At 39.7% G+C, this 27,639-nt stretch overlaps 1 protein-coding gene across 6 annotated transcripts in view; it reads left to right on the plus strand.

Moving 5' to 3' along the window:
- LOC307038179 (TOX high mobility group box family member 2-like) overlaps positions 1–27,639 on the plus strand; it is a 108,828-nt gene that overhangs the window by 15,902 nt on the left and 65,287 nt on the right. The window contains exon 1 of one of the 6 annotated variants that reach the window (XM_079679495.1): positions 21,724–22,342. The exons of 3 other annotated variants lie outside the window; for them this stretch is intronic. In XM_079679495.1, the coding sequence (XP_079535621.1) occupies positions 22,238–22,342 (105 nt within the window). In that variant the 5' untranslated portion in view covers positions 21,724–22,237. Of the gene's footprint in view, positions 1–21,723; positions 22,343–27,639 lie in introns of those variants that run through there. 2 more of the 6 variants (XM_079679496.1, XM_079679498.1) reach the window with 2 other exon arrangements.

Genomic DNA, 27,639 nt, shown 5'->3' on the forward strand with positions numbered 1-27,639 from the left:
AATAATTGTGGCCACTTTCATCCCCCGTGCAATTAGTCGCTGTTCTGTGAAGTCGTCAGTCAGATAAAGGACAAGAGCAGACAGAACCTTTGTCACTTTAATCATTCCTATGTTTTTTTTCTCCACACTGGAGTGAAATTAGTTCCCTACAGTTGAATGTCAACAACTGGATGTGTCCTTCAGGCCCATTTCACATCATTAGTGCTCTCCGTTGTGTTAGTACTGTGACACTACCACCCTGCGCTGTATGGGCTGTATGAGGAGAGCGTGAGCAGCACTGCCATCTGTATGTTATTTACAACACTCTGCAGTGTTTGATCTAACAAAATGTTTTAAGATCATTGTGAGTCAAGTTAGGAATCAGAATGTTTTGTTATAGTTGCATAGGGCTTGGTAGTAATGGATTACATTTAAAACATGTAATCCGGGTTGTTTAGATTTCGCACACCTATATAGGATTTTATAAAATATCATGCATTGTTAGAATTTAAACAATCAAGAGTTGTTAAAATGTGCATTATTGAAATGAATGGATTCATAAATAAATAGTAATATAATAATATAATCTGTTTATCTATAGTCTCTGAAAGTAACTTTGCATTATAAGCATGTTTACTTTGAATAATTAATTAATTATTTTGCTGGAAGTACTCGAGTAAAGTTTGTGCAGGATGTATCGTCAATTATTGTCGGTATTTTCACATATCTATCGCTGCCTTTAATTACCGTAAGTAAACAATCTTATTACCTTCCATCTCGTTTTGACTTCACAGTTGTGAACTCACCACAGATCAATGTGACTTATTGTCTTGTTGTGTATCTTTGTCGCACACAGTCACTCTTTGTGGGCGTCTGCCGTGAAGCCTAGTGAACCAAAGCTAGAGTTTGAACCCCCCGCCCCCCCACCACCTCCCAATAAAACTGATTTGCTCTGGCATGTATTGTTTTGGAAAATAAATCAGTCGACTCTTTCCACTTCATGCACTCATGACATCATTTGTTTCCCCTCTTAACTCAATTATTGTCACTTAGTTCATCTGTACGGCAACAATGACCTGTAGCTACAGTATAGAGGGCCCTTCCTTCTCTCCCAAGCATGACGGAAACGACTAGGAAACGGTTACGCCTTGAGCCTCTAAGTTTGTCAAAGTTAAATACAAGACAGCATATTATCCGCCTTATTTTTCTGTCACCGGATCCTTTCTTTCCCGCCTCGAAAAATAAGCTTTAAGGTAATTGTGTCATTGTGTCATAAGGCACAGGGAAAAATGGTAATCCATTAAATTGTACTCAGTGTTCTCGGTTGCTTTTGTAGTACAGAGCGACACCACAGGATTTTGGAAAGGTAAATTATGAATAATTGCCTTTGATCCCGAGAGCCTGACGAGTAATAACATTTAATACTATAGCTGATCAATGAAAGTGAGGCTCCGTGTTTTATATGTTCGATGAGACAGTTTGTCAGAAGGTACCAGCTGGTTTATTATCACAAAGGGATATTGAGATTTACCACAACGTTTTTAAGTTAACTTTGGCTTACTTGACTCTAGTTTGACCTTTTAACATTTGCTGCCTGACACATTTATCAGCCGCTGAAACCTGACTTACAGCTAGTTGGGATGCAAAAAGTCATCCTTGTAAATAATTTAACTCTAAACCTGAGAGGGGCCAGATGTTATTGAACACACATTTGAAAAGGTCTTTGTTGTGTCAATTAGTTGATTAAGTATCATCTACTCTCCTGTTGCCACCTGGAAACCTGATCTGTTTTTAAACGGATTCATATTACAGCACCGGTGGAGAGCAAGAGAACGGGGACATTTTCAATTACGTGTCAGCATATTTGACCGACTGTCAGCCACCATTTGATCTGGCTTTTACTTTAATTGCTTGCATTTCATTAAGTGTAATCATTTATGGTGGAATTTAATCAGCGGGGATTCAGCGACACACTGTGTGGAAGGCAAACAGACAGCAGAATACGTTCAATTAAAGTATGAGAGGTTTGAGACAGTCTCATCATTAGGGTTCATTTAACTCTAAAAATGAACGATACGTCAGTGTTTAATTAGGTTCATACCACTTAATTCAACATTTTTATATTTTGTACATACAGGTCAAAGACATCAGCTCAGTAAGTGGACAATCAACTTTATTATAAATACTTGTCAGCACTGAATTACTGAATACAAAAATCTTTAGTGATTAACTGAGAACATTTAAACTAGAAGTGGCTCTCAGCGCTAATATCTAAAGAGTTTCAGTTGTATGAAAGGATTTAACTCTTAAACCCTTTCATACAACTGAAACTCTTTGTTTTAAAAACGTTTTCTTCCTACACAACATCTCTAGGATGCCTGCTGTATTGTAGATGTGATCACTTGCAGAAAGGAGGATACAGAGATACAAAGACACAAAGAAGACAGCGTGAGCATGAGTGGGTATGAGGAAGAGAAACCGAGTATAAAATACACACCAGTAGTGGAAGAAACATTAAGACAAGCAACCACACAGTAATAAAATACTCAATCATGAGTAAAAGTACAGAAGTATTACGAGGAAAATGAGTTTGCATTGCATTATATGTGATACTGTACAACATAGACATTATTTTAAATCATGCATCTGTAAGTTAAAGGGGACCTATCATGCAAAAGGCACTTTTGTACGTCTTTTATACATGACTATGTGTCCCCGGTGTGTCAGGGAACTCACCAAGAGTCAGAAAACACAACCCTCTCTTTTCCTCCATACCCAAATCTCTAAAAACGGGGTTGCAACGGAGCTGATTATTATTTGAATTGTACTGACGTCAGAAAAGGGGTGCTCCGCCTATATGGGCAACTCTCCACCTATCAGGGGAATGAGAGACCGCTCGAAAGGGCTGGAGACGCTGTAGTACATATGCCAGGCCTGTCAGTGGCGCTGTAGTCACAGAATCAGCCCTTGCAAAAACAGGGCTGGAAAAGAGCAAATGAGGCATGGCTAAAATGCATGATCTGTTTGGTATTTTGAAAAAAAAACTTCACGGACATGTTTCATATAGGTATGGCCCTACAATATATTATTCAAATATAGCATGATAGGTCCACTTTAATCTAATGATGTTTGTATTAGGCTCATTTTAACAACGTAATACACTGTTGGTTAGTTTATTAGAAAGTATGAATTATATAGTAATTAATAATAATTTGTTTGACCTCTAAATAAACTGTAAGCTAAAGCTAACTGATTTCCTACTGAAATGTAGTGGATTAGAAGTATACAGTTTTATAAAATAGAAAAAATGAACTAAGTTAGGTATTGTTCAGTTGCATCAAAATAAACAAGTACATCGCTTGAATACATATACTTGATTACAATCCCCAAAATCAAAGAGAAGAAGGTTTTAACCGAGCCTTATGATGAGAGCCTTTGCCCAGCAAGAAGTCTTCATCCTCCTAAATATTTGTCAAGCACCTGATCCTCAGCTGATAGTCCGGACCGGGCCTTATAGGGTCAGGAACATCACAAGACCTGATCCTGCACCACCTGCCAGAAGGACACACAGCGCTCTCTTCCTCCGTCAGACTGCTGGTTCTCCTGCGAGAGGGAAATGATTTTGCAGTGAGACAGATTATCCCTTCAACTGATGAAACAAGATATGTCACCTGTGGATTTATAACAATCTTTGATTTGCTGATCAAACACAATTTAAATCCGACTGAGTGCACATAATAACTCATAATGGAGAATTTGTGTCTTATCAGCAAAGCAAAAAGCACTAGGACTTAATTGTTTGCCCACAATCATTGTCAAAGCTTTTGTTGGATTTAAAATATATGAACATATGGAAAAGAAAGTGATATGAGTGGGATCCCCCAAAATTAGACTAGTTTTCTCCTTCTCTTACAAATAGTGCCATGCAGATAGATTGAGATTAAAATGATGTGTATGATAGTTATGCAACATGTCTTTCTAAGAACCTATCTCTACAGAAAAAAATAGTGCCTATAAATACTTTTGAGAGAGTGTTCTGTGGAATATTCAACGTAACTAGGACACTGTTTCTGATATTTTAAAACCTGGGCAAATGAAATCAGAGTAACTACTTTCGCATCCTTTTGGGGGGATATTTCTAAGGAATTATGTGAACACTGTTAAAGGAGGAGCTTTAGCATTCTTGAAAATACTTCAAGCACGAATCAACTGAGTGGAAATAGCAGCTACAGCACAGCGTTTTTACAGCACGGTTTACAACAGACACTGCTTAAAAAAACAATATGAAGTAAAAACTGATGAAAAGGTCTTCTTGCATATGTTTGAATATGTGGGCCGCCGGGTTGCTCTGACTTTAAAGATCTCCTATCATGCTATTTTTAGGAATATATTATGGGTCTCAGATATATACAAATATATAAAAAACATGTCTATGATGTGTTTTTGCTCAAAATACCAAGCAGATCAGGCATTTTGGACATCCCTCATATCCCTCTATTCCAGCCCTGATATACCTCATTCACACCAGCGCAACTCCGGTTCAAGCTCCGTTCTAGAGCTTTTCAGGTTCAGAACCGGTTCTTCGGTTTAGCTCCGGCTCTTTTCACACCGCCCAGAGTCCGACTGGTGCTGCGTCATTGCGTCATCGTTTGCATCATGACGTAACCGTTTGCGTGCCTGCTTCATAAAGCCAAACCGCGTGGAAACCCCTCATAGCTCGCACCGACAACAACAACAATGGCCGATTGTGCTCCAGCTTCCTCTGTACCTCTTCGGAAGACCAGATTCCCAGTAGGTAGCTGGTCTCTCCAGTGGACCACTGCTACTTGTTAAGTTTCTCCATCGTTGTGTACAAACTGGATAAAACGCCAGCTTTTTGTTGTTGTTCAGGAGTTGATTTAGTTTAGATTTGGGTACAGAGGAAAAGAGAGAGGGTTTTGTTTTCTGACACTTTGTGAGTTCCCTGGCACACCGGGGACACATATTTATGTATAAAGGACATTACAAAGTGCATTTGGCATGATAGGATACCTTTAATGAAAGTTTCATTGCACTTATTCCTGTCGGAGGTTGTTTTTTCTCAGCTTGGATACCGTGCATTGCAGCAGCTGTTTTAAAAGCGTGTTGTAGTGATCACTAATTTACTCATGTTACATAATTCACTCATGGAACTACGGGTTGGGGGTATTGTTTCCACACGGACACATATGATGTTTACTACTTATTGTGTGCCCCCCTTTCTTCTTTCTCTTCTCTTCCCGGGCTGCGACCCGACAACATGTGTTTTTTTCCTGCTTAATAAAGCCAACTTTGCACCTTCGATGCACCGCCCTTCTCTCGGCACTACGGTGTCATCATTATTGTCATTGTGAGCCTGTTAGCAACCTAATGTTAGCATTTTGCTCGCAGTATGGCTGTGCTGCATCACAGCCACACAAAGCGCTATAGCATGGTTGTAGATTCTTAGCCTTGGTTTTATTGCATTAACTCTACACTCGAGGACTCTTGGCTGATTTTCATTTGTTTTTATCCCCACAAACCCCATAGCTATATGTTGGTTTCATCATCAGAACCAAGTCGAATTTGGCTTGGTAAGTTTTGCTCACCCTGAGACATTAATCAGGCCAGTGTTGTTCTCACCCAGTGTCAGCCCGCTGCTAATCTATTCAGTTTGGGCCGGAGTGCCACAAAAAACCTAAAGAGAAGAAGCAGCAGGAGACTGTCTCAAACAAAACCTTCTCTTTGACTGCCTTTGCTGACATTGTTTCTCAGTAAGAAATGGGGAAATCCATGCGGCGGTTTCTTTCATCCTGTGTGCACGATGAGGTGTGTGGGTGTTCACCTAACAGATGGACATCCTGATCTAAATTATAATCAGGTTATCCAGTGAGAAGAGGGACAGCTCATCATTGACGGGCATGTCATTTGCATAAAAGTATAAACGGCTGTGAAAACCCCCAAAGCCTTTGACATATGCCTTCAGTTCACTTTATCTAGGAATGCACAGCGTCAAAATCACTGGGTGACAAGGCGTTAAAAAAAAGAGAAAATGATCCACGAGCATCACGGAGAAGCAGTTCACTCTTCTTGTTCCATTCCCTTCTTTATAAATACGGCGGCTCTGAGGGCTGTTAATACTTTGTGTATCAGTTTGTTCTTGTTTGCCAGACAGTGTTCAGCAGCAGCCTCTGGGGCTTGTCTGCAGTCAAACAGGCTTTCTCCTCGTTCTCTGTTTTCTGTCAGTTTTAAGTGATAGAAGACAAGGGTGAGGGATGTCAGCAACAAGCAGCGCTACAACAGTAGAGTGTTGATGCGGGTCTCTCCTGGCACATGTGAGAGCTGTCACTTCTCCTCTCAATCACAAGGTCTCCAGTGTCAAAACACAGTGCCAAACATGACATTTTAAATCTTTGTCAACTATTTTAATCAGTTTCAATTGGTCAATATTACTAAGAAGTCAAAAATTACAAATCCGGGGAACATTTGTGTCATTAAAAGCGGAATTAAACGGTTAAATTAGAATAAAAATCTTGCTGTGTTTATTCGAGCTTCCTGCGAGTACTCTTTTGTATCGTAATGGCAATATTTTCACAATGTTCCCTGCCATCTGTGGGAATGTGATACCTTTCTATAGCTGAGTGAAAGAGGGGTGGGGGGAGGAAGTGGTGTTCTCTAATCCCAGAATCCCTCACATCGAATCATGCAAATTTGGTGCACTTTGAAGCGAATCCAGCTCCTACCATATGCAGAGTGAAAACAACAATCTATTATGCATGCATTGCACCAAGCTTATGGTAATGTTATTTCACTGCTTTTCCTATAAAGTCAAATTTGCAGATTCGCAACATATCTAAAGTTTCTTTTTAAAATAATATTTGTCTCTTTGTGGCGTGTATTTATGAATAGCAAGCAAGTGCTTGAAGGTAGCTGCTGATATCTGTTTGATTCTTGCTGTGGAAGTGATACTTGGAAATTGGGTGGCTGATATGTTCATCTTCCAATCTGTGTTTTAGAGGTTGTAGTTTTCCCGTATTCACTCTAAGTATGTTCTCATGATTCAAGCTGTTCTCTTCAAAGACAACAACACAATTGAAAACTTCCTTCAATACAATGCTGTTTGTTTTTTAATGGTGTCTGGCACTCCCCCGGCACCGAGCAGCTTAGCGTTCATGATGTCTTTGTCATCTTGTTCATCGGTAACAAGCCATGTTATCCTGTCAGAGCAGCATGATGAAGTTAGAGATCTGCATCAGCCGAAAATAAACTTGTAATAACCAGGTATGTGTTTAAGCTCTCAGGCTGCTCATTTCAACAAACTGTTGGGCGCTCTCGCATTATGTATTATTTCACAAGCCAAAAAGCTGTCAGTACGTTTTGTTGCTCTCTCTACGGCTGTATTAAGAACACAACATCAATGATATTTCCATTTGTTCAATGGATAATTAGGGCCCACGACATGCCAAGAATCATTTTCCATCTTGGCTCATCCTAATTTGGGGGAGGAATCATGCAAAGTGTAATTGGCAAGACGAGATGTGACTGGTGTCTCCCGAGCGGATCCATGCTTTGTTACAACATGAGTTTTTAATGAAGAGACCGGCAGCTCGCTTGATTATGTTGTGTTGTAATATAAAATCGTATGCAAAAGCCAATACTGTGTAAGTCAACTAAATTAAAACTTAAGTCCCTACCTGACAACCTTGTCGTCTACCCATCTGTGTTGGGTATCTCCTTCCGTCTGTCTGTCATCTTTCCATTTGCTTATTTTGCATGTCCGTCTGTCTTTCTGCTGTATCTATCATCTATATATTTGCTTATGTGCTTACTTTGCATTTACTTGTATCTACAGGATTGGTGTTCTTTCATCTCTTGCTCTCCCTCTGAGCTTTGAGATCTGAAAAAAAGAAACCTTACTGAATGCAAAATCAGCAGGTATGAGACTGTCTGGGTCAGTGTGGGAGGTGTTGAAGAAGGGATGGCCCACCATTGAAAGAACACACACACACACATGCAGTGGAGCACACTTTACAAACTGAGCAAGGTACCTGTGACAGAAGTGTTATGAAAGATGACAGTGTGTCACACCGTTTCTTGTTGATTATAAAACCTTTCACACACTGAAGCACTGTTTTCCTGCCGTGCTGCATGCGCCCAAATCTTATAAATACACTCACTTGTAGAGTGACACTGTCAAGGTGTCACTCTCCACTCGTGAAGGCAGATTCTGAGGTGGTAAGAAATATATTTATTTCAGTTAAACACATGGGGAAACATTTCCAAACCAATTTCCTCCCTTCAAATCCAATTTCCTTTTCTTTTGGATTTTTCTTTTTCTGAATGATGTTAAACCTCAGAGAAATATCCAGACCCTAAACTAAATGTGTTTTTTATGGCTGCAGCATTCCATAAAATGAAAAATCATTATTTTTTACAAATGTTCTGAAAATCTTCCCGAGATAGCCTTACGATCTTCGGAAACTTTAGCAGCTCCACCAGAATTTAAATGAATAACCTTTGTGTGGTAAACTTACATAATGCATATACAACACTTACAAACAGTATATACAATGATGCATGCTGCTCACATCCATTATGCACACAAAGCCTCATAGCACCAGCATACACCTTATAACTGCACAGGATTTGGGGAGTAAAACGCTTAACCTAGTGCAGAGAGTGAGTGTGGGTCGCAGGGCGGCTGCATATCATGCAGGATGAGAGGCGGGACGTGGGGAGGCTTTATCGCTCAAACTGGCCTCATGGAGCCCGGCGCTCTCTTCCAGTCAGACTCCCAAGTTATTCTATGCCAGTGGAGCATTGATTTTCCACACTGTTAGCTCACATGATTCCCCCTTTCCTCAGAGGAAAATAGCCGGGATGGAAAAAAAAAGGACTCCCTGTGATCGATTGGTCCACTGCGCTACTGAATTCAGGTTACAAGCTGAGGGAGATGAGGAGAGAGGGAGGGAGAGTGAGAGTGAAGAGAGTGCACAGCGGGGGGGGTTTGCATGTTAGTCTCACTGAGGTAAATCCGGACAACTAGGGCTGAAGACGCACAGTTGTAAAGCAACAGTGATATAACGGTGCACAGGTACTTGTTTTAGACTTAACACAACCGTGTTTTCAATTATTCCTTGTAGAGGCCTCAGACAAGAGAAGCATAATGTATCAAGACAAACAATTGGTCTCTTTTGAACATTATTCTTTATAAAGACACCTGACTTTGGCTTATACATTCTTGTGGGTAGGGTGTTCACATAAAGACGTTAAATATCTGTTTAATCAAAGGCGCTTATTGTTTTTGGCTGTTCAATTTTCTTTATGTAACAGCATTCTATAGTCACGATTCACACATTAAACCTTTTTCTAAGAAGCCAGTAATTATTCAAAAAGTCCTGGATACAGAGCCAACAATGCCCAAAAGCAACCTAATAATGTAGTCTTCTTTCTTGAAGAAGAACTTGGCAACAAAGAACATGAAGTATATTGAGTCCGTATGAAAATAGCCCGTGCCATCAACAGCCAGTCACTTAGCCCTTTAGTATTAATAAATAATGCTCCGTCTTCCTTTTAGCCATTACTTCTACTAGTTTTAAATGGTATACATTTTCATTAACGTCAGTGGCTTCTTCTTTATTGTGCCATCCTGCATGTTAGGTGAGCCTCTCTTTCAGCCTCTTAAGACCATTATGTTAGCAGTGATGCATATGAACTCATTTTCACATGATGGATGTGAGGATGGAGAGAGGCACAATGGCCCATGCAGTAGCTCATCTCTTAGTGGGAAAAGAGAAGCTGCCCCCTTTGTTTTACAATGAAATATCATGCCATGCAAATATGTATATAATGTGTACATATTGGAGAGATCTTTGAACAAAGCTATTGGCAATTCTCTAAACTTACATTGTACTGGGTCGGTGGCAACAACTTCAGAGATGGACAGAACAAACTAGAAAAGTGTCTCTCCTTCTCTCCTCCAAAATAAATAATCATCCCCCCCTATTCACTTCCAGTCAAGATGGCAGCAAATGTAGCAAAAATGTGGATTTATGAACTTGTATTGGGCCTAATAGTCGAGTATAATTGATTTTATATGATTTTAATCTGCAGATTCTCAGGTTCAAAATGAGACCCACATTTTCCATAGATATTGGTTTTTCAACCTCAACAAAGGCCAAAGTGTCTCCAGCAACAGGCTGGCTAAGTCTTGTTTGAGACAAATGCCTCAAATATATTTTGCAGTTCTTGATCACTCACGGCCCATCTCCCCAAAGGCTTTATGCCTGAAACCTAAACTATCTTTTTGGTGAGACAGCACAATATAATAGTATTTGTTTCTGCTTTGGGTGATAAAACTCAGAGGCAACCTGATTTTAGCCCTGCAACATTTATTTGAGGGATTATGAAGTGTGTCCTTGGGGGACTATTTTCATACATTGGAGTTGCGAGTAGCCCAGCAGATAAATATTAGCCTTGCTCCCAGTAGTAAAACCCAGATCTAAAGTATATGCCTTTACACAAAAATAAAGAAATAAAAAACCCTTAACATGTCTTATTTAACAGTAACACCCTGACAGTGGTCACATTTCCATGTGTAGAGATGAATGGGCCAACGCGCTCTGCTAAAGGTCTTGTTTGGGTTCAGAGGAATCCATAAACCTTTGATGTTGTTTGATTGAGTTTCCCTGTTACCATTAATAATTCAAATCATAGGTTTACATAGGATTACAGTTATAATGTTAATTCTGCTTTTTGCATTTTTTTATGTCAGAATATACACATATCTGCGGGATGGTCATAAGTTCAAGGCTTATTCTGTACTAAGCCATCTACTTATGTCATAAAAAATGCTTTCATATTAACATAAAATATCAAAGTTCAATTTAATAAGCTTTTATTCCATACAGATGTTTAAAATTGTAGATTTAATCAGTTTAAGAATCAGAAATCCTTTATTTGTCCCGCAACGGGGACATTTACATGATTACAACAGCAGATTTTTTGTATGCACACGTTATTAATAACACAATAAGTAATACACTAAAACAAAAAAGCACATATGTACATCGTGGGGAAGAAAGTAGCAATACTTATTTTCTTTACAAGCAATACCTGCAGCTGATGTAAACAAACCTTGACATCCTTAATAGGTTGGGTTTGATTTATTAATCCTATGTGTGTTTTAAAGAAACTGTAAATACAACTGGAGGTGGTAGTAGTGATCCCAGTCCTTTGTTTTAACTTCCAGGATTACCTGTTTGTGTCATTTAGATCATGGATTTATCTTTTTTAAAGAAGAAAGCTGTGTAGATGCCACACACAACTGTAATCCCCGATTCTTAATCACGTTAATGGTAATAAAAGGGTCATTGTTAAATAATAATTGATTATTGTTACTTAGTTTTGTAGTTTATAAGCAACAACATACAACAAGGTAAAAAAATGATGGCTGATGTGAATAACATTGTTAATACATGTATCTCCATGTATGATTTGAGTTCAAAATCATCCCTTATCATAACACTATTAAAATCTACGGACGCCACAACTTCTATTTTACACCTCATCCTGATCATTGTTTTCATATCTAAACAGGGCATTTCCTTCATTTTTTGGGCCAGAATGGGTGAGAAGCATTGCCACTTTAATTGCATCAATGTAAATATTTAATATTGGCAAAATCAGATCTTGTGGCTGCAACATTCTTGTAAATGGAATTTTATCTGTAGCTCGGGACCATTAGTGGCACTGAGTTCTGAGGCAGCCTAGAGGACGGTAATTAAGTCCACTCAGCCGTGACTAAACATTTTTGACATTTTTCCTAGTCTGGAATGAACTGTCAGTGTGCAGAGAGAGTAACCATCTTGTCACTTTGTGTTTGTATAAGAATAGCAGAAAGCTGCGCTGCGAGTCCACAGTTTCATATCAGACATTTTTCATTATCAGAAAAAAAAGAAAACAATGAAATGCAGAAAAAGGTGTGTGTGTGTGTGTGTGTGTGTGTGTGTGTGTGTGTGTGTGTGTGTGTGTGTGTGTGTGTGTGTGTGTGTGTGTGTGTGTGTGTGTGTGTGTGTGTGTGTGTGTGTGTGTGTGTGTGTGTGTGTGTGTGTGTGTGTGTGTGTGTGTGTGTGTGTGTGTGTGTGTGTGTGTGTGTGTGTCAAACTGTAACCAATTTGTAATTATTTCTGAAGAGGGAGCAGCCTTAACTACAGTGTCTGTAGAAATGTGGAAAGTGTTTGGAGCTAGTGCAGAGGAAAGTAGGGCACATTTGACTTTGCTTTGCATCATGGTTAGCTGATGGATCAAAGCTGTCAGAATAGCCCAGTTTCTCATGGGTGCTTTTGTCAGATCTTCTCTATATTTGTTTGGACCTTCAACCAAGGTGTGTGTATACGTCCCTCTGAAAGTGTGTGAGCACATTCATTAGCAGAAACTGAGGTCGATTTCAACAAAGCAACTGCATATTGTGATACATTTTTGCATTCCATATTAGTAAGATACCAGGCTACTAATACCTCTCTCCTCTTGTTCGTGCGGATATAATGAGTTACAGTGGTATCGAAGACAAAATCCAGAGATAACAAGGTGACTTTGAACTTGCCTCTGTAGATATTCCGCTGGCATTCTTAAGAAGAAGAAAACAACCAATGCCTTAATAGCCAATACAAGCATTCCATCAACTTTGGTATGCTTGAGTAAATTGAATACCCCTGCTTTGCCTTCTGTTCTAGAAAATGCATCAAATTGATTGAAAGAAGCAATTACGGTGCTAGGGAGCCGTATTGATTTCATGAAAGTGTGCAATTACTTTAATTGGAATAAGCGTGTCTCGATTAAATGTTAGTGGTAGGCTATGTTTTTTTTTTAACTGTCCGTATTTTACATAGTAGTTTGGATTTTTAGTAAAATCCATTTCCAGTGCAGCCGACCTTTGTACCTGATTAGCCTGTTCATTTTCTTCTGTAACCATTTTATTTGAGGAAGCAAAATAGTTTCAATCATGGTTTCAATGGTAATGAAACAAGTCAATGGGAGCATTAGTGAAAACTCTTTTTAATGTCACATGTCGGAGTGATTCCTCTGCACAATACCTGGATTTGGTTTGTGCATCAGGCAGACTGTGAAATCCCTGTATTCAATACTGAGTTAGAGAATCAGTAAAAAAAAAAGGGGAAAAATGAACATAGAAGTCAAGCCTTAAATCTGGCTACATACCATGTGACTTGACATGGAGCAACTGAATAACAAGAGAGAGATAGATAGAGAAAAAGAATGTGTTTGTGTGTCTGTATATGTGTGAGAGAGAGAGAGAGAGAGAGAGAGAAATACCCCCATAAAACCATCTCTGCTTTCAGTTCAAATAGGTCCTATCATCTCCATGACAACAGTCGTAATGGTAACATGGAAATATATTAATGTAAAACCATGGCAACGTTCTCCAATTGAATTAAGCAGCACCTGTGCACATTACAGAAGAAGATAAAAGACAAAAGGAGCCAGCTTCTGCTTGCCAAGCAGCTGTGGCTTTCAGACCTTAAAAACCCATCTACATTTCCTGAACGCATTTGTTTTCCAATGTTTCTGTGCGGCAAATTACCGTAGCGTTGAGCGGTTTTCTGAGGGGTTTTCTGTCGTATTTGTGCAAACAGATGAGGAACTGGATAATTATGTTCCTGTTTTATTCCGTCGACTATAAGCCCAGCTCCTCTGCCAGAGTGGTGTAGCCGGATTAAGAGTATGTGTGTTTTACCATTAAATCACATAATGGTGGGGCAATCATTCTGATAGGTAAAAGGGCACAGTGTTTGTGCACAAAGAGATGTGTTAGACGCAAAAAACCCAGAACATTGTGCTCCCTTTCATTCAAAACACAGGGAGTGTGAGAGAGTGAAAGTGGTTGTGTTCTGCCTTCTTTTCTCTGAGCTGAGCTGAAAAGAGAAAACATTATCTACATCACCATGCCATCAAATCTGATGGATTTTATCCCATCCCTCCCCCTCCTCCTTTCTTCTCTCTCCTCCTAGCCTCTGTGTTCACTGGTAATGGCAATGTAGCATTCTCTCACCCTTGAAAATGTGAGTCCGTGTGTGTTTGTTAGTGTCTTTAAAAGAGGAAAAAGAAGGGGTGAGGCTGGCGAGGACACACAGCCTAAGTGAAATCACTCTTAAAATAATATTGTTGTGTTCAACAGCATGTTCAACAGCTATATTTTATTCATACGAGCAGTCATGTCCAACACAGAGACCCGTACAGTACTTCAGCTCAACTCTGTCTGTCTCAAGGTAGCATAGATACAACTCTAATCTCCAATCTCTCAAGGGATCCTCGGAGAAACTATTTTCTCCATCCTGCTTTCCATTGTGCAACAATGCCACTCCTTCCAGGCTGATGGAGGTCCAACCATCAGTACTAAGTGTGCTTATACATTATAAGGCTCTCAGGCCTCCCGAGAGGCACTTTCTTGGGTCAAAATTGCATAACCATAGCTTTTAAGTCTTCCAGCTGTTTAATGCCGGGAAAAAAAGGGAAGGTGGAGATTAACAAGATCACAACACTGAGGGACAATGTACAGTCAAGACTGACTTCCGATCAAAAATACAGTACATCAGTGTGCCCTGCACCAAACCTTGATTTACGTAGTCTCACAAGGACCATGATGCTCACTTGTCGGAAAATTGCAATAACTTCTTGAATACATATACATACAATACAAGCATGGGATTTGTAGGCATTTGACCTTGACACCCATTCTTACCCACACAGTATTTTGTACTCACCAACATCTATCACCGCATGAATCAACTTGAAAAGTGTGATTATAGTCTGATTTGTCCTTTTGTAAGCCAAGGTGAGAGAGCATGGAGAGTAGCCTTGAATTATGAGTTAAATACTAAATTTATTTTGCACTCCACTGACTGCTGAAAAATATTATTCTCAGTATCTTATGATGAATTTTCAGTCAACAAATAAAGACAAAACACATTTAAAGTTTCGTTTTTTTTTACTTCCCCTCCAGATTAAGGACCTTCTGAGTGAGTATTGGCTTTCAGATTAAAGGAGTACTTCGCCCAAGATTAGAGAATTACATCGAAGCTAACCGTTGCTAGGCTACGCTTGGACGATTGTGTTTAAAGGGTGTGGTTAATCATATGATCACTGATAATAATTGTGAAAGAAGAGTTTGTTTGATCATTGATACTTTTATGTTATAATCCTGATGGCCCAGTGAATGATTCATACTTGAGATGAGGTACTTTCACTACTTAGATTAAATAAAACCGTCAACAGATACCTACCCTCTCGACGTATCTAATAAATATATCATATTTGTTTTATTTCACCGCCTACAGGACCTGGATAGAGGCCAGTGCAGGCATCCTCCTTCAAACCAGATAAAGATCAAGTATGCTTCATTTAATCACTGGATGGAACATGAGAAGCAAAAGCATTGTTTCACCATCATGCATGATAGAGATTACACAGGATCTGCATGTCTTGAGATCAAAAGATAGTGAAAATGGAGGAAGATTTTTATAGAAAATGACATTTGTATCAAATCGATAGATCTACGTAAATTGAGGATTTAGCAACAGTGTACAGCACGGCTGTAAAGGCTAACGGTTCCTGAAAAAGGGTGATAGAAAAATAAAACGTTGACTTCTGACCAAATAACTTCCAATGTGCAGTCACTGGAAGTTAAAATGTATTTAATGCTTGTTATTGCTGTTAGGTCACATTAAAAAGATGACTGAATTCAAATTAGTCTCGTTTTCCTTTTTCCTCTTTTCTTTTCCCCCCCATTTGGTAAAAACATCTATAATTTGAGCTACTCAAAAAGAATCCTAATTGCTCATCTGAAAGGGGCCATGATTGGATGCTTGCATTTCTTTATATAGGAATGACTCACAATTCCTCCGCTTGAATGACAAACAATTTTCACTGGCAAATGATGCCATGTGTCTTGTTGAGTAGAAACAAGAATAGGTCCTGTTTTCCGACATGTGCACAAAACATGCACCCAGTCATATGCAGTGGCGGTTCTAGACCAATTTGACTGGGGGGGCCAGGCTGGGGCCAGTTAATTTCTGAGGGGGGCACAATAAATGCATGACGAAAAAGACGGTATGAAGTAATTGCGCATAAGAAAACAATGCAATACAGTTATTGGTATTTGTTTCAGAACACATATTTATTTCAGATACTTATAGTTAGAGTTTTTACGCGCTAATGCAGGGGTCTCCAACCTTTTTTAGGATGAGAGCTACTTTCAAAAAATAAAACAAGTCGTGAGATACTTTTACTCCTCTTTTCTTTGTTTTTTGCAGTGTATGTATTTAGCACACTTTAACATTATTATATGCTCAACTTTAACCTTTGTGTGCCGTTTGGGTCTGTGGGACCTGTTTTCAGTGTTTACTAAAAGAAAATGTATGCAATTTAATTAATTTGAACCTGCTTTATTTGGGGGTGGACCTCACATCCTCTATGGGGGTCATGCACCCCCGGGATGAACCAATAACAAATCATTTAAATTTGTTTATTCTTATCTTATGTTACCTAGTTAGCATTCTTTCTTTTTATTTATGCATATTTTACTAATCACTCCCCTTTTAAACTGTTTTATTTTTACTGTCCATACTGTACACATTGGAATGATTTCTTACTTTATTTTTTACAGCTTTTTTAAATAGATAAAGGTGTGCTCTCTCTAGCTCTCTCGCTCTCTCTGTCTCGCTCACTCACAGAGGCTGTGTGCTCCTCCGTGGCGATGACGGCTTGCGTTAAAAAATTATAATAAACATATTTGTAAAGTGGGGGAAACAGGATTTCGAAAAGTGGGGGGGACAGGTTCCCAGTGGAAATGACGGCATGCGTATGTGTGCGTCAAGTGCAAAACATATATATATATGCAAGTTGCAACACACAAACAGTAAAACTCTGCCCCTCATGTGTTGCATGACTAGGCTGTGTTCAATGGGGCTGATGTGTTGTGTAGATTCTGCCAGAAGGAAAGGTCAAACTCCTTATGAAGTGGTGAGGTGCCACTCCACATTGCTTTTCTTCCCGACTGCAACGCTGGTCCCGCAAATAAAGCAAGAACGTGATTGGTCAATATTCATTGTGGGGGGTGGGGGGAGGAGGGGTGTTATATATATCTATATGATATATAGATATATATTTGTAGTAAGTAGATATAGTTCGCTTCGATTGAGGTTTCGTTTATGCATAGGGTAGATTCTTTTAATTACATTTCCTTTTTTTTTTGGTGTATTTTTACATTTTGGATTTGCTTGGCAAGCTACTTATTGAGGGCTTGCGAGCTACCGGTAGCTCGCGATCGACGTGTTGGAGACTCCTGCAATGGGTCCGACTAGAATGACAAATATCGTTAGTTCCGCCTATTCTGTCAGCCTAGAAATCGTTTAATCATAAACTTTTTCATTTTTAGGGGGGTCCAAAGTCAGTGTTAGGGGGGAACTGGCCCGCCCCTAGAACCACCCCTGGTCGCATGAGATAAATTGTATCCAAAATGCAACAAAAAAGATCCTGTGCATATGTGATTGACTTTATTGGATGGCACAACACAGCCAGTAAAACCTACACAAACCCTGCTTACTTTTCCACAAGGTCCAGAATATGAAACATTCACTTGACATTAACACCATGTGCAAATGTTGGCCTTTTTAATGATATGAAAACACTGAGCTAAGCTCCTGCAGACTGCAATACATTCTTCCCCAAATGAGAGCTGAAATGCTATAGGCAATTAGAAGACTCTCTAGAATTTCCTTGAAATGAAGTGCTAAATGAAACGTGGTCGGACTGACAAGTCTGCTCTCTTTCTCACTGAGCTTCTCTGTCTTCCTGCAGCCTCTATGCAGAGGGGAAAGGTATACATGTCTCTTTAACCAAATCAAGCAGGCAATGCATGTTAGCCCTGTGGTGATTTTCCTTAATTATGCTTCAGGGTGATTTGCAAGGTGTATGACACAATGAGGACAGGAAGTCAGTCATATCATACCCTGGCATTTTTCTTCACTGCAAGCTGAGATATTCAGGCGTACTGTACTATTTCTGACTTATATAAGGAAGTCAGCATTTTCCATTTATGGCATAAAGCAAGAAAAAAACCACACATGGAAATAATCTTTTAGTGGTTCAGATGTCAGTGGCTTAAAGTCCTGCTACAGAGTAGGGTTGCTGACCTTTGGGGAAACTAGGTCATGACCTCCTTGTCTGCAGAGCTGCATTGAGCACATTATAGGATCACTGCATATATTCCAATAGAAATCTAGGGGAGAGAATAGGCTGGCTTATGTTTCAGACTGTAACACCACGGCCAAAATCACTCTCACTATAGAAACAAAATTACAACTACTGCCCTTGAGGAAATGAATGATCCCAGAATCATTATCTTAACCGCTGTTTGTGCACTTGGTCAAGATTGTTGACACACTCGGGACACACCGTTGGTTCCCATGCCCTGCTGAGACCAGCGGGGTCAGGGCAACCTGGCACAGGGGTCGAAGGTCAGCATGATGGGCCAAAGAAATCTCCTCAAATTTCCTTAAGGTGATTTCTGAGATTTAAATTATTTGTTTTTAAATTAGGGAGTTGTCTCCATGTACACTTTTACCTGTAAATCCACTCAAAACTAATGTACCTTTTTGCGCCAGCAGCAAGTTGTTGTAACATTAATTAACTTACAATCATATAATATACGAATGATAGATAACAAGATATTCACAGTGAGTTAGTGGCATGTACCTTACAATAGATGTTTGCATAAAAAGGTGAATGCTACTGTAGATAGTAAACAACATGTCCTGCACTTTTGTGGGTGGGGTGTACATCAGGAACAAAGCTGAGTTCAGAGAAACATCTTCTGGTATTTCAATCTTATGTCAACACTTACAGGATTTACTGTCCATCTGTTTGCTATTTTGTATTTAATCACATCATAAACATAAGTATATGTGTAGTCAAAAGTATGCAAAATGCCACAAATAAAAGCTCTAACAAAAGACAAGCCAGAAACTCAAAATGTAAATAAGTTTGCCATTACTTCATCACATGTGAGTCATAAAAATACATTTAAAAAAACATTTGAAATGTATATGTCTGTAACATGGACTTTGTCGATGCCGCTGCCTCTGCAACATGTAGATAAACACATTTATAAATGACTTGTGTAGCTCCCCAATAGTCACTGAGCAAAGTTACAATTTTGAAGAAAAACACAAAGTACCAGCGGTACCTCTCTTTGGTTATTATTTTCATTGTTATGCTCTCTGTTTTGCTCTGTCTAGGTTTAATTATTAAGAGATATTTGTAACTGTACTAATTAATCCATTAGTGACACCATCTAGAAGTTGTTACAACCGCTTATTTTATTTTAGCCATTAATGACTAATAGGTATTTTTGTTTGGTTGGTTGTATTATTATTAAATAGCTAGCTCAGGATAGGCTTTTAGAAAAGCAATCCACAATGCTTTGTTTTTGAGGGGCTGGCAATCATACTGATCAACAATTATGCATCTACCATTGTATATATTATATATACTGTATAGAGAGACTTAAAGGGGCAATTAATGAATTGATTTTGAGTGTGAATAATCGTCATAATTGTTTATGAATGCTCTGCATAGAGCCTAGCAATACAGGATCATATTAGACTTCAAGCTACATACGGTTATTACTAAATGTGCTGAAATTATGCACAAATCAGGAATCATGGAAATTATTTACAAACTGAAAAAGTTAAACAATGAGACAGATTTTTACATTGCGTTTTAACCTGAGATAATGGATTTAAAAATCATATTAATGTTCAGGTGAATACAGTCAAATTGAGAAACTTCCTTTTCCATTTAATGTATATATTCTCTAAGGAATGTACACAGCCACTATAGATGCTGTACAGCTTAGCTCTGTAGTATCAAATTAACCTGAAGTAGGTGAAAAGCAATCAGCGGCAACTCTTCAAATGTCTTCATTGCGAAGGTAGTCTTTTTTTATGACATCACAAACTGAAAGCTGTAACTTTTGGGAAAGAGATGTTCAGCATTCACTTTTTTTTCCAAATGTATCTATCCAAGGTCACAGAAATATCACGTGCAGATTCTGTTTTGAGATGATTTTCGGTTGAAATTAGCACAACCCTCAGCAGTTCTTTTGTTCTCCCACGCTTTTCTCAAATCAGCCGTCGTTTCTGCTGAACGAACCGAAAGCCAAATTATCTTATCTACCTTTCATCTTCCAACATTTTTCATCTGCATCACATTTTATTTGAGATTAAAGTAGGGCTGTGTCTTTGTGCAGCACTAATTGCCATAGAGCTTCAGTAATTAAAGGACAATAAAGCCTTAGTAGTAATTAGTTTCTCTTGTTTGGTTGCTAGCCCATCAATTGTGCCTCAATAATACTGATCATTAGCATGCGCCTGGGCAGTGAGGGATGCTGGGAAAAGAGCCCTGCACACACAGCACTCCACATTCCATTCCCATGAAGCCATGGCACCGGGCCATGTGGTTAACCCTCTGAGTGCCGGGCCTGGGAGAGTGGCAGCCTGTGCCTAACAGCGATGGCCCCCACTGTATGAAGAAAAAAGGGTAAAGAAGAGGTTTCACTGTAACCTAATAGACCTGCTGAAATAATAACCAACTTTTTACATGTGTGAAGGTTGGGAACACAAGAGCTGCAGCAGTGGGCAGATGCTTCTGTCAAGGTTTGTGTAAAAACAATTGTACCCCTCTCAGTGTTACATTTACCTAATGAAAGCCTGCCTGCAAAACTGTTTAGGAGCGATAAAGTGGATATATTATCACCTTTTTTAATCCTAAAAAGGCCAGATCAAATCTTTAAACAGAACAACATCAGGAGAATAAAGAATATTTGTGTGCAGGCAGGGTGTATGGATTGTGCTGTAAACTGTGGCATAGTAATAACGCCAGGCAGCAGAAAATGTGCTCTGTTCTGTACTTTGCCTTGACATGATTGAAAGACAATGGTCCCATGGATAGGCCATTTCAACATCAAATGTGCATGCACATCACAGGGCAAGGGTGTGCTATCCATCACATTCAGTGGGCTGTCAGAGGCAGCTCTCACAGCCCCAGCGTCTCTCTGCACACATTTGCAACTGTGTGGCAATATAAGATTAAACCTCCTTGTACATATTCCAGTACAATCTTTCACCCATCCTTAAAAGTCAGCATTGTTCCCTGCTCTGAATTTCTAGGTGAGTTAAACAGCTTTAATTTGATGTTTTCTTGTTTTGTGCACATCAAAATAACACTCAACTTTAAGCACAGCTGGAGACAAAAACAACCTTATGATTATTGAAATGTACTTTTAAAAGCAACCAAACAACACCATTCAAAGGCATTGGTAAAATTAGAGAGGCCTATCTAAGTGAATTTTGCTCACTGCCTTGGGAAATAAGCTGTGATAGGGTTTTGTATAATCAGGTGATATTAAAAGGATACATTAAACAGGTTCACTTCTTAGCCAAAAAGCAAATAAATAAAAAAACATGGTCGAACTACAGAGAGAATACGTGCAGCCACATCCCATCAGTCTTGGCACAACAGTCCAAATGGAAGCCTTTATGAAGCACTGATGGAGGCAGAGTGCGCTTTATAATGCACGTCCGTGCACACTACTACATTTGCAGCTAATCAGAAGCGCGCAGTTGCAGAAAGGAGAGCGGTTGCCAAGGCAGCCACCACTCTCCCCTCCCCCTTTCCCTCCGTTCCTGTTTCCCGTTTATTATCGGCAGAGGTCGCATGGCAGAGGGAAGACCACTTCTGTACTGGAACCAATGCAAGAATATGCACCTCCATAACAAAGCCTGTATGGACTCCTGAGAGCAGTAGTGGGAACACAGAGGCTGCACATTTATCCAGCCGTAGTAGATATCTTTAAACAAGAGAATATTTTAAGTTGGCAGTTTGCTTTTATTTGTTGTTGAACATCGGGATAGTTTTGCAAACACGTGTGTTTCCGTGATATTTGCGCTCTCCGGTCTGAGTGAGTGAGTGTTTGTCATCCCGGCGCTGAGAGGAGGACTGCGCATCTTCACCAGAGTTGGTGCCGAAGTTCGGCCGCGAACGGATGTGAGGGAAGAGTGAACCGAGTAAAACTCCCCCACTTCTTTTTGTGTCTCTCCTGCTTCGGCGTTGTGTGTTTGCTGAGACAATAGTGAGTCAAAGACGCTGAAAGTGATTTCATGCCTTCAGTCTCGCACAACCTGAGATGGACGTGAGATTTTATCCTGCGCCCCCGGCTAATGTGGGTTCATGCTCCCTACCGACTGATCCAAGTTGTCTGAGCTCCTTGGACTATTACCACTCTAACAAGGTAAATAACAAACTATGTTAACCCGTGCTTTTACATGTTTTATATCTCAACTGTCCCCTTCTATACTAGCCTGCAACAATCACGTAATGCATGCGTTTTTGTATTCACTTGCCCCAAACACACACTTCATAAACACGTCAAGTGTCAGCAAATAAAGTGACCTGAGCTAGGATGGACTGGTTTTAATTTAGGCTTGAACGGGACACATAATTTGTATTCACTGTTACTTTTTCTGAAACCTGCAATCATTCTATTTTGCTTTTGAGAGAAAATCCAACTTTGTTTCCCTCTTCTAACCAACATGGTTATTATGTTATTTCCCCGGTGAGATTTTGCAGTTGTGCTCCGCGCAAAGCTGGCATTAAGTGTCCCACCCGATGTGAAATACCAGGGGCTGTATAGAATCCATACTGCCCCACTCTGCTCCAACATTATCTTCCCTCTCAATCATTTATTTTAGCTTACATGGGTTTTCCGCTGGGAGTTCAACGATTAAATGGATGTGTGCCAGTAATGTACTGTTAATTACTTTGTAAGTAGAGACCACAGAGTCTGGCTGGTACAAAGTATCACTCTTTTCTCTCAGTTTTGACACCCCGCGGCTTTCGGCTTGTGACCTGCACTGACTCCATTGCAAGTGCGCAGGTGGCATTTGAAACAACATTATGACTATTTTGTAGTCTGACATTTTACAATAGAAAAAAATGTAAATCATCCTTTTTTGAAATATAAACAGTGAGTACTCACACTGTTAGTATAAATGTCAAAAATAATTGGGGAACTACAAATGTTTTCCCATAGGAGATACAAAAAAACAAAACACAAAGTTAAATAAGATCACAGCTCAAGTATGATTACCAATACCACAGTATATACCCTGTGGAAAAACTATGAAAACTATTGTAAAGTGTTTTTTTGAAAGAATTTGACTTTGCTGTCACTTACCGTGTTTGAATAAACCAACTGGACCTGCTGTAGAGGGAGATGTTCTGGAGCTTGCTTTCACAGATATAGATTGTTTTCAGGTATATGAAAGCGAAATGGAATGTTACATGGTTGGGGATGTTTTGTTTTTCTCCGTGTGGGCAATGGAAAGTCTCTGTACCCGAACGGAACATTTCAGTAACTGACTGAAAAGATCATCTCCCAATTTAGATCATACAAAATGACACTACAATTAACACTGCGCAGGAAGGAAGCTTGTAAGACTGCACAAAACTGAAAGAAAAAGGAAACAGGATTATTTGTTTTTAGCTATTATAGCATTCGATTAAATAAGGTGTATTTATATGAAACACTGATAAGGAATGTGTACACCTGAGACACACAAATGGGCTCATACAACTAGGCAGGCTATGTCTTTGTAGGTCAAACGAATTAGGATCATCCTGCATTCGGATAATCTCAAGAATATGATGATATCCCCACATTGCATGAATCCTGGAAACAAAGCCACTAGATATTAAATGATAGAAAGTCACGGAAAGGAAAAAAGTCAAGGAAAGCGACACCAACTGCTGTCACCGATACAAAAGTGTGGCTCCCCTCAACATTACAAGTGTTCATTTGAATTATTGAAACCCCTCCGCTCCCTTTGCATGAGGGACTTGGGGCTCTCTCTACAAAGGGAGGTCTAATTTGCTATCATCACATGTGTAACACTAACTACCTTCACTAGCAATGCAAATGAGGCCCGGGAGCAGCAGGGATCACTTGGTGTCCTGTTAACAGAGGGTCAAGTTCCCCTCCTCAAGCTTGTCAAATTGGCCGTGGCACTAAAGAGACATGTCCTGGGTGGTGTAGGCACAGGATCTACGGATCATATCTGCTCGCTTTTAATCATCTCTGACAGCTCTGGTTGGTCAAATTCTGCCCAAGTCTCTTTCTGAAGCAGCGCTGAGGCAAAAGGCTAATCATAGCATTAAGGTCAATTGTTTTTTATGGGGTTACTTTGCATATTCATGTGGACATCTTGGTTTGTGGCTGAATTTGTTGGCCTCTAGTTTAGCTTGAGAATATTCTTCTGGGATAATATTATTGGAAAAGAGTCAAAATAATTTGAATACAAATAAGCTTTTGGTAACATTGTTGCAATTTGGCAACCATGTTGAGATTTATCACCATTATACACATTTCTGGCTGCTCCAGTATCCCTGTTTAAAAAAAGAAGCAATTTTACAGCCTGAGAAAAGATCTCTCTTTTTATCGCTGGGAAATTAACAGTGTTAATCTGACTCACACACAGGCTTAATTGGATAAAATGAGCATGCGCTGGTATTTTAGCTTCATAGTCTGTTTATTTGGAAAGCTGTTTTGTGTGCTACTGACTCAATGAATGCTTCCGTGGCCACAACCATAGTTTGAGTAATTATCAAGTTTATTTCACTTCCAGGGCTGTCATGTTTTTAGCCGTTGTCACACTGCTCATTTGGTGCCGCAGCTTGTTTCGTTTCTAATAGTTATGTGCTACTTTCTTCTGGATGTGTTCTTCCTCTCTGTGCTGATCATTATTGTAAACACGAAATGCTGATTGAATAGTTTCCGTTAACTTGGCAGTGTGTCCATGATGAACAAAAACGTCTTGCCTGTAGGAAACGCAAACCTTTTTTCAGTCAATGTTTGTCACTGACTATAGTGCTTAAGTAACATGAATCATTCTGCCTGCCAAATCAGTTTGTGCTGTAATCACTGAGAAGTTCAGAATCGCAGAACAGCAAAAGGTGAAGGACGCTAACAAGAGATGCATAAATTGAGCGGAGAAAGTACTTCGAGCGCAGATTTAGATGATTCAGAAAGATCAATAAATAACCCTGAAGATTTCTACTTCAATGCTTTCAATACTCACTTTATTTCACTGTGAGTGTGTGTCTTTTATTGCTGTGAAGTTCTCCCAGAGCCGAGGAGAAATGACACAGAATAATACCATTATAACAGCTTTGTGCTCTGATGGTAATACAAACATATGTTGTAATGCTTCTGCTTCCTTACAGGCTGCAGGGTACATATAATACTCAAATACCATGTATTGTATTGAAGTATAAAGATGCATTTTCCATTACACAACATGTGCGACTGTAAATGTCCGGCACCTTTAGTTTGCTCTGTGAAATGGGCACACAGTGTCTGCTCCTTTATTTGAATACCTTAATCAAACATTGCTGCTGCTGGGGTGAGGTGCTGCATACAGTACAGCAATAGCATAGAGTGCAGAGAGAGCCCTGTGTTTATACACTCAGGCCCCACCCAGCTCATATATCCTCCCAACAACTGATATCTGCTTAGATAGGGCATGACTGAAGAGCTGGCTTTGTTAGTTGGTGGTCTGCTCTGCCTTTAGATAAGCTGTGGTATGATGCGCTCCATTTGAATGGCTTATCTCAGTTTTATTTTTTATTACAGGACTGCCTGGTGTATAGTGTGCAAAGGTTTGACTACTTTGCATTAATATATTCCGTGGATTTCCATCAACTGGTCAAGTGAAATAAGCTCCTAAACAAACACAGAAATATTTATTGTTGGTTTTGGCTAAATGTACACAGGTTATTTTTAGAACCTCGTGTACTTAAGCACGGACGACAAATTAACCGGTCTCTGTGATGCTGTAGTGTATGTTCATGTTGAGTGGCGTTGTCGCTATTAGCTAATGACAAACTCTGTGGTATGTGACAGAGAGGCAGAAAGGGAGAATCAAAGGATGAGTGAGGGAGTCAAATGGGTTGAAGTAATCAGTGGCCTAGTATGGAGACAGTGGGTGTGTGTGTGTGTGTGTGTGTGTGTGTGTGTGTGTGTGTGTGTGTGTGTGTGTGTGTGTGTGTGTGTGTGTGTGTGTGTGTGTGTGTGTGTGTGTGTGTGTGTGTGCGTGTGCGTGTGCATGCTAACTCGGGGCCATTCAAGCGTTTTGCTGACTACGGATTCACAATCACAATTGCTTTCATAGCCCGTGCAGAGGAAGGCCATGCATACCTCAGTAAGGGCCAGCGACACACATCGAGCGGGGCAAAAACAGCCACTAAATCATATTCTGCCTGCCCTGACACATGGAGGAGATTTTTTAATATGGATTCCAACCATTTGAAATCATTTCATATTGGCTCGGACCTTGGTTGAGTCACAGAGCCACCACATGGCACAGTGATTTCTTGCCTTACATTTATTTTGTACCTCTCTGTAAAAAGTAATTTTCCCAACCAACCACAAGGTGTCTACTTTTGTGACTGAATTTTGGACATGGATATTGTTATAAGGACATAAACATGATGCTGTAATACAACATACTGTATCATGGCATGGATAGCTTTTTCACCATTTAAATGCCCCATGTGTCTTTGTTTTATTTTGAAATGCAGTGTTTTGGTGTGATGTAGGTTATAAGACAGTATGAATGTATGTGAGTGGTAGTGGCTTTGGTAGGGGAGTTCCCCATGTGCTAATTATTGGCCCCGGTAGTGCTAAGCTACCGGCTCGTTGGTGGGTACCAGTGCGTCCCCCTCAGCGTCTGTTACCATAATTAAGACCAGCCGCCCCACTGTAGTGTGCTTACATTAGTCAGCCCGAGCCTTCCCATGGGGCAGTGCGATGGCATTCTTATTCTTATGGCGGGAGAAGAAAGAAAAAGAAACGACACCAGCACCTGCTGCAGAGGAGGCCCCTGGGTGTTTAGTTAAATGTTGATTATTTTTATTAATGGCTGCAAACACTCCAAAGGAACGACGTGTGACGTCGAGGCGAAATTGATGTGCAAATAAATCAGCACATCTATTTATTCATCTATCTATCTATCTAGATATAGATATTGTTTCTGTTGCAGTTTTTTGTTTTGTTTTGTGGGTTAGGCTCAGTTGCACTGACAAGATTATTGGAGCTTGGAGCTCTCTTATCATGGGTTTTTAACACGAGACCTCCAAGTAACTCCAATTTTATTTTGTCAAGCAATGGAAAACAAAGAAACCCTCCCCTGAGGAAGATAAGGAAAGCTGCAATATAATAAAGCACAGATATTGCACATCTTCGCTCGTACAGAACCCAGCCAGTGTTTCTGTACTGAAGATAAACAAATGTAGACGACTATGAAGGATTGGACTGTAAAAGTGCCAATGGGTCAATTACAGTTTATATGTATAAGAGCTGAAATTATGCCTTCAATCATCAGTCGCTTGACAGAAAAAAGTGGGACGTCTTTGAACTATGACTCTTCCTGCTTTTTTCCCCTTGGACATTGTTATGATTTATTTTACTATCCAATAATCAACAGATAAATCAGTAATTTAATTAATCAATGATCACAGCCCTAATAGATG

This window comes from Notothenia rossii (assembly GCF_949606895.1).
Source record: "Notothenia rossii genome assembly, chromosome: 4".
NCBI lineage: Eukaryota > Metazoa > Chordata > Actinopteri > Perciformes > Nototheniidae > Notothenia > Notothenia rossii.